This window comes from Octopus bimaculoides, chromosome 22, assembly GCF_001194135.2.
Source record: "Octopus bimaculoides isolate UCB-OBI-ISO-001 chromosome 22, ASM119413v2, whole genome shotgun sequence".
NCBI lineage: Eukaryota > Metazoa > Mollusca > Cephalopoda > Octopoda > Octopodidae > Octopus > Octopus bimaculoides.
The window spans coordinates 30,762,623-30,771,177 of NC_069002.1; the positions used below are offsets into that span (position 1 = coordinate 30,762,623).

At 37.9% G+C, this 8,555-nt stretch overlaps 1 protein-coding gene across 1 annotated transcript in view; it reads left to right on the forward strand.

Annotated features, from left to right (window-relative positions):
- Positions 1 to 8,555, forward strand: part of LOC106873493 (microtubule-actin cross-linking factor 1, isoforms 6/7) — a 102,508-nt gene that overhangs the window by 69,760 nt on the left and 24,193 nt on the right. The window contains exons 21-27 of the mRNA XM_052975688.1: positions 368 to 527; positions 1,343 to 1,504; positions 3,423 to 3,548; positions 4,058 to 4,201; positions 5,718 to 5,906; positions 7,184 to 7,284; positions 7,563 to 7,695. Of these exons, the coding sequence (XP_052831648.1) occupies positions 368 to 527; positions 1,343 to 1,504; positions 3,423 to 3,548; positions 4,058 to 4,201; positions 5,718 to 5,906; positions 7,184 to 7,284; positions 7,563 to 7,695 (1,015 nt within the window). The remainder of the gene's footprint in view (positions 1 to 367; positions 528 to 1,342; positions 1,505 to 3,422; positions 3,549 to 4,057; positions 4,202 to 5,717; positions 5,907 to 7,183; positions 7,285 to 7,562; positions 7,696 to 8,555) is intronic.

Consider the following 8,555-nt stretch of genomic DNA (forward strand, 5'->3'; position numbering starts at 1 on the left):
TTCTATTGGCACAGGGCTTGAAACCTAAAAGAAGTGGGGCTAGTTGATTACATTGAACCCCAGTACTCAACTGGTACTTATTTTATCAACCTTGAAATGATAGAGACAAAGTCCATCTTGGCAGAATTTGAACTTAGGACGTAAAGCCAGAAGAAATGCTGTTGGTATGCTAAGAATTCTGCCGGTTCAAATATTGTCTAACATTGGCCCAAGGCCCTGATATCAGGGAACTGGACATAAGACCAAAAACAAAATTCATTTTTCTAATGAGAAAGTTAATTAATTTTATTTTAGATTGTTTTGTTGATTTAAAGTGTAATTTATATTTATTCTGATTTTTTTTTGTTCTTTATTTGTCCATTTTTAGCCAGAATAAACTTGATGAAGCCCTGCTGACATCTGGCCGTGTGTCCGATGCCTTGAATTCACTGCAAGAATGGTTGAGTAAAGCAGAAGCAATGCTGTCTAAAGACGAATGTATACTTGGAGATTATGATACTGTAAATCTATTAATAGAACAACACAAGGTTTGTTTATTTACTTCACATGTAATAGTTGTGACTCTGTAGTCACGAGTTCAAACCTTGCTATCACCATTGAACTGTGCCTCAGTATACAACCTGATTATTATACTTCATTCTAGCAAATACGCTACCTTTACTTTCTAGAAAATTAGATAAAGGACCCCTGCTTGTAAAAACAACCCATATCAAGAATTCATTCTTTGGTTCACTTTTCCGTCTGTTTTTCCATGCTAGCATGGGTTAGATGAATACATGCATACAAGAGGTAGACCCTGGAAGACAAGGGATGAAGTGGTGAAGCATGATTTCTGGACGTTGGGCCTCGCAGAGGCGATGACAAGTGACTGAGACCTTTGGCGATATGCTGTGCTTGAGAAGACTTGCCAAGCCAAGGGAAATTGTAGTCGTGGCCGATGCTAGTGACACATAAAAGCACCCATTACACTATGTAAAGTGTTTGGCATTAGGAAGGGCATCCAGCGAACAACTGATGAAGGGTCGTTCTTTATGTTGTTTGTCTTCAAACAAAATATCTCTTATTCTGTGTCTATGGCTTTGTTGACAAGGAAATTACAACAACCACTGGGCTACTGATGTTAACATTTGTAACTCAGTGATTTTTTGTGGGGGACAAGTGAAAACCTCAACAGTTACTCAGACACAGATATTCGAAACCATAGTAGATCTGTATGTTGGACAAACTGTTCAACTTGCTCCTCGCTTTCTGTCGAACAACTTGATGTAGTTAACAATTATTTAAAAAACAAAGAAAAATAAAAAAAAAGCTGTTTCTGTAGTAATTAAATATCTATTTCCAGTCAGTGCAACAAGAACTGGAAGCTCGGGAACAAACTTTGGAAGCCCTGAAGTCTGCTGGAAGCATACCTGAACAACACATTGAGGATCTGGTATTTTTATGGAAACGGATTAATTTATTGAGTGAAAGTCGAGAGGCTCGTTTAAAGGAGGCATTAACTTTGGTAAATATCATTTCTTAATATAATTCCATTTCTCTGATTGTCCGTTACTCCTGACAAGCACAGTAAAGACAGCTGTTATTGTAGTTTGACTGTTTGTATGTTATTGAAACACTGACAGGTCATTTAGTTAGCTAAATACACAACTGGAAATATTTGTTATAATTTTAACTGTCTATGTATAACTTGTATACAGTTATAACTGTATGCATATTTTCTTATTTATTACATAAGAACATTTATTTTACTCAGTTTAAATCTAATTTTGCAAGTAATTATCTTCAAAACTAAATATTTGTCACCCTTGCATTTTCCATGGGTACCCTGTAGTTTACCTTTTTTTACTCTTAAAAAGGTTTTTCAACAGGAAACTGTTTGGTAATTGAAATTGCTGTTTTGGGACTAAAAAAAGCTGGCTATTAAAATTCTCTGAATATTTTGCTATCTCCCAAACACCAAATTAATAATGACAAAATTAATTACTGTACTAAATTCCTTCTAAACCTTACTTGTTTGTATGTTTTCAGGCAAATATTGTAAAGAAATATATTAATTGCTATTGTTTTTATTCAATTAGCCAAACAATGGAAGCATCTCCTCCTCCTACAACAACAACAACAAGCCTTAAGATTGGTTATAAACTATTTCACATCAAATTATCTACTCTAATTTATGCAAAAATATGTAAATGTTTGCAGTAAACTTGTATTCATAAAACTGTCAAAATTTATTAAGAGAACAAGTAATTTTTTTCTGTTTTTATTGGAAAAATATAATTTATATTCTGGAGTTATGCTTGTTTGACAAGTGATTCTTGATTTGAAATTGTGTGTTGAAGCTGAAAGAATTATTATCAGAGAAGGAACATTTTAATGATTGAAAAAAACCCACAAACAGTGTTAAATTCATTCTTAATTTACTTCATGAGGTGCCAAAAATTTTGTCAAACCACATTATGATCTTTAAGATAGCTGGACAAAGATGCAGTTGAACTGTGTCAATGGCCAAGGTTGGAGTTTCTGCTACAAAGACTTTCGCATCTCATAAGATAAACAAAAAGCAAACAAACTTTAGCATCTTTCGTGTATTTCTTTCTTTTTTTAATTGCTTTCAAATTGATTACGAAAACACTGATGGTTGACAAGTCTTGTATTCTTTTACCAACCGAAGGTTTCCAGAGTCAAAGGTGTTTTATGATGCCGAATAGTCAAAGCCCTAGGGAAGCTAGTTGGCTGATACTGCTTTCGACAAAGAATTCCACGAGGTTTGGTGCGTGGAATGTTCGAACAATGTTTACTGCTGGAAAGTGTGAAAATATTAGCAAAGAAATGGACAATTATAAATTGGAAATTTTGGGTTTGTGCGAAACTAGGTGGATTGATAATGGACAAACTAAGCTAGCTTCAGGAAAAACAATTATAGACTCAGAGCACAAAGATGATAAGGCGTGTCACACAAGGGGAGTAGCTCTGATGCTGACTAAGAAAGTGGTTAAAACATTAATAGAATGGCAACCCATAAATGAAAGATTGATACTAGCAAAGTTTAGAACGTCTCATAAGCGGATTTTCCTAACAATTGTTATGTGCTACGCCCCAACAAATGATGTTAAAATGACTTTTCCACAATTTAATCGTTAACAATAATTTATAGTTTAATAATTTTGCCCTTCATCTCCTAGCATAAAGTTGCCCCCTTTTAAAGTTTGTAGTCTTGCCAACTGCATGGCGGCCCTTACTATTGCCAGTGAGGTGAGACAATGCACCCCGGTACATGGGAAGATGTTGGCAATAAAGTACATCCAACTGTAGAAACCCTGCCAAAGCAGACTGGAACATGATGCTATTCTTGGGCCCATCAAATCCTGTTAAAATGCCAACAAAGAACAAGGATATTAAATGCTGATTTACTTCTCTTTCAGGCTGATGAATTCCAAGAGGTTGTCCAAGTGATGAGAGAATTTCTTCCAACTGTAGAATCTGAGTTAAAATTCCGACCCCTACCTGATGATGAACTTTCCATTATTCATTTGATTGAACGACATGAAGTAAGTTTATGTCCTCGTTTCTCTCTTTTTTTGTTTTGTAATTTTTATATCTCTCCCTCTTTCACTTCGTGTCCCCCACCTCTTAAAATTGCAATTGAACCTTTTAGCATTTAAACCAGCCACAATATTTGATCCGTTTTATGCTCAAACTACATTTGACAGCAAATTCTTAATGCTTAGAGGGTTAATATACAAATTAAAATTTAATACAGAAATTACACTTTTGAATGATAAATTACAATTTCATCCTTTTTATACAGACTTACCTGAGACCACCTCTAGTTCTAAGATACAAAATTCCTATTTTAAAATGATCCAAATAAAAATCTTCCATCAAAATTTCATGTAAATATTTTCCAGACACCAGCTTCATAATGGGTCATTTCATTAACTTCATTATTTCTCAGGGCTTCAAAGATCAGTGGGAGGAAGGGAGAAAGTTATATATACATGTATGTGAAAATGTGTGTGTGTATATATTCTATTTCTTGTGTAAATCAATTTTTCAGAAATTCCAAGAACGTCTTCGTAATCACCAAGACACAGTCGACAAAATCAAGGTCCTTGCTGAAAGAATTTTAAAACACTGTCACCCAAATGCTGTTAGATTCGTCAAATATTACCTTACAATTACTCAAACGCGGTGGGATCAAGTAAGTACTATGGCTACTATCTGTTCTTATTCCATAGTGAAACCATTCTATGAAAGTATAGTACAGCATTAGTATTGATGATAACAACTGGATATTCTATGACTGGCTGTGAGGTAACCAACATCTTTATATTTTATTATGTAACCGGCACAGCATGGCTGTGTAGTAAGAAGCTTGCTTTCCAATCACATGGTTCTGGGTTCATTCCCACTGCGTGGCACCTTGGGCAAGTGTCTTCTACTATAGCCTTGGGCAGGCCAAAGCCTTGTGAGTGGATTTGGTTGAGGGAAACCAAAAGAAGCCTGTTGTAAATATGTCTGTGACAACCGATGCTGGTGTGTTTGCGTCCCTGCAACTTAGCAGTTCAGCAGAAAGGACTGATAGAATAAGTGCTAGGCTTACAAAGAATAAGTCCTGGGGTCGATTTGTTCGGCCAAGGGTGGCACTCCAGCATGGCCACAGTCAATTGACTGAAACAAATATAAGAATAATACTTGTGCATGTTCAGTTGTTTTATGCCCAGAGTAAGTAATGCCTTGCAGCCTCTTGTACAAGGGCATGGTAGTGTTGTTCTTCTGCCAATTCTATGTCGAAGCACATATCCTGCAACTGATTCTGGTTTCATTGACTCCAAAAAGCAAAGGCAACCTTGGATGAATTTGAGCTCAGAACATGAAGACTGACGAAATGTTGCTAAGCATTTCGCCCGGCGTGCTAACGGTTCTTATTTGTTTATTACCTACAAGGTGCTAAACATAGAGAGGACAAACAAGGACAGATAAAGGGATTAAGTCGATTACATCGCCTCCAGTGTGTAACTGATACTTAATTTATCGACCCCGCAAAGATGAAAGGCAAAGTCGATCTCGAAGGAATTTGAACTCTGAATGTAACAGCAGATGAAAAACTGTTAAGCATTTCACCTGGCATGCTAATGTTTCTGCCAGCTCGCTGCCTTAAGGGAAACAGAACACTGTTTCCCTTTCATAATCTTGCAGTTTAATCCATGCTTAATTAAACATGCATTTAATTAAAGAAAAAGAAAATATTTAGGTGTGACTCATAGGTGCAGGTGTGGCTGTGTGGTAAGAAGTTTGTTCCTCAACCACATGGTTCCAGGTTCAGTCCAACTGTATGGCACCTTGGGCAAGTGTCTTCTATAGCCTCAGGCTGACCAAAGCCTTGTGAGTGGATTTGATAGATGGAAACTGAAAGAAGCCCTTCGTATGTCTGTATCTGTTTGTTCCACAACATTGCTAGACAACTGATGTTGGTGTGTTTATGTAACTTTAACCATCTGGCAAAAGGTGACCAATAAAATAAGTACCAGGCTTAAACAAAAAATAAGGGCTGGGAGTCGATTCATTCGACTAAAATAAATTGTTCAAAGTGGTGCCCCAGCATGGCCATAGTTTAATGACCGAAACAAGTAAAAGTAAAAAGACAAATAGTAATTCATATTAATTTTAAAATAAATTAATTTCTATTAATTAATCTTGTAATCATTTAATTGCAGTTGATACAGCGATCCCATTCACGAGCACAACGACTGCAGGACGCATTGAAGAGTATTCAGGGAAATGCTGCTTTATTGGAAGAATTATTGGCCTGGTTAACAGACTGCCAAGTATTATTGGCAACGAAAGAAAAAGACCCAATTCCAGAGGACATTCGAGTTGTAGAGACCCTATTAAAAGAGCACCAGGTAAGTTGTGGCAGGGATTTTGTGAACCAAAATGTCCAGTAATGAGGGACCAAGTTTGGGGAGTTCCAGAGTCTTGAAGCATGTGGAACCACCTCCAAGCTGCTGCTGCTGTTTCCTACACTGCAACAACTCTGACCTGGAGTAGTTGCGGCTGTCAGGGTCTCAGATATTGTTTAAATAGCACATCATGATTTCTCTTGCCCCAACAGGTCTTCATTGGACACGAAACTCAGCTTGCGAAGACCTGTTGGGGCAAGCGAAATCATGATGGCACCTGTGCCCAGCGTCGCCTTTCTGGCACTTGTGCCCACAGCATGTGTAAGGGCTTTCGAGCGAGATCGTTGCCAGTGCCCCTGTTTGTTTCTTGTGCGGGTGGCACGTAAAATACACCATTTTGAGCGTGGCCGTTGCCAGTACTGCCTGACTGGCCTTCGCGCCGGTGGCACATAAAAGCACCCACTACACTCTTGGAGTGGTTGGCTTTAGGAAGGGCATCCAGCTGTAGAAACTCTGCCAAATCAGATTGGAGCCTGGTGTAGCCATCTGGTTCACCAGTCCTCTGTCAAATCGTCCAACCCATGCTAGCATGGAAAGCGGACGTTAAACGATGATGTTGATGATGATGATGATTAGGGCTTATCTACCTGTTAGTGTGTGAAGACTGCATTCGCTGAACTATGCGGAAGAGACCTTTATGGTTCAGCAGAAGGAAGGGCAACTTCAGCAATGCATTGTGGAGTACAGAGAGTAAGACGTCTTGGTTACCCACTGCATCCCTCTCCATCCTCAGTTATTTTTACCAGGTCTTGTCATTGAATTGAAACAGGTCACCGATGAGTGAGTGAAATTGACAATGCAGAACCCTTCTTCACTTTAAGGTCCCCACAAAAATCATCTGTCATTCTCAATGATGACGAGATAACTTGATGAGGATCATAAATTAGAAATTTAGCAAATATTTACTTACAGAACTATCATGCCATTCAACTCATGCTGGCATGGGTTGAATGGTTCAAGTGAGGACTGCACCAAGCTCCAATGTCTGCTTTGACATGGTTTCTACGGCTGGATGCCTTTCTTAATGTCAACCATCTTACAATGTACTGGATGCTCTTTATGTGGCACTGAAACCTATCAAGTTACCAAGTAACTTGCAAAATCAAAACCCTCTTCTGTAAATATTCACTAAATATTTATTTAACTGTTTCACCAAAGTTTATTACTTTGTCTAAAAGACCCAGTGGCATCAAATGTGGTTTCTGTTTCTTCTGTTGCAGGATCTTCACGAAGAAATCACAAGTAAAAATGCCGATGCTGATCGACTGACCAAAATAGTGACAAGTGAATCAAAATTATCTCAAGGACGGCATTATGGAAGGTAAATGGAATTATTGATTTTTTTTTTTACCATTCTCAGACTTGAGTAAATCTCTTCAAATGTTCTGTATTTATAAAATACTTGAGAAAGCCATATCTTTTATATATATATACACACACACACACATACATATACTAGCCTATTACCTGTCATATAATGGGTAACTTTGGAATTATACTTTTGCCATCACTGGTAATATCAGGAAATAATTTAACTTTTTCTGTGATTTGTCTATTCTATAGTGAATTACTGATGAGATCTCTTCTATTTGTGTTTAGTAATTGGAGATTAAATGAAATCGATGGCCACAATCCACGAGTTATTGCTCTGCAGAATAAATGGAGAACAGTGTGGCGTATGTCTGTAGACCGCAAGAAGAAATTACAGGATGCGTTGGAAACTTTGATGGAGGTGAGTTTATTCTTAGATTTCATATTGCAGTTGATGTACAAACAGTATCATGTTTAATAACGAGCCATATTGTCAAATTTGCACATTTTGTTTGTGTTTTAAGACAGATATGAATGTTCTTGCTGCTATTTTTAGCAGATTTAACAACCATGTACAAGAGGTGTGGGGGGGGGCCTTTGTAGTACCAGAGCACAAATGAAATGCATGAGAACTGGGCACCCATCTTTACCGAGGAAAAAAAAAACGAATTTTAAAATTTACTACAAATCTAACTTTTATCACTGAACCTTTCATCCTCTGACATGAGTTCCCCTCCTCAAATTCCCGTCCCTCTCACAATTCCTTGTCTTGCAAGTTACTTGGTGACTCTGCCAGTGCTGGTGCCACGTTAAAAGCAACCAGTCCACACTGTAACATGGTCTGCATTTGGAAGGACATCCAGCTGTAAAAGTCCTGCCAAAACTGACCTCTCCTGTGCTAGTGTCATGTAAAACGCACTGAGTCCACTCTGCAGAGTGGTTGGTGTTAGGAAGGGCATCCAGCCGTAAAATCCCTGCCAAAACAGATACGGTAGCCTAGGGTAGTTTTTCTACCTGGCTAGCTCCTGTGAACCATCCTACCTCTGCATGCATGAAAGATGGATGTTAAACGATGATGATGATGATGAACTTTTATTAGATTACTCTTTTAGTTTAAAGACTTACTGTTTTGTCTCTCACCCCCATCAATTTTTTAGGGATGGGGCTTCATTGAAGGGCAGTTTCTAATCTAAATGTGGGAAAGGGTGGAGGATCCCGCCGTCTTATGCTGGTTCAATTATTTCACAAGTTAAACTCTTATGTAATTATGTCCCTTCGTTG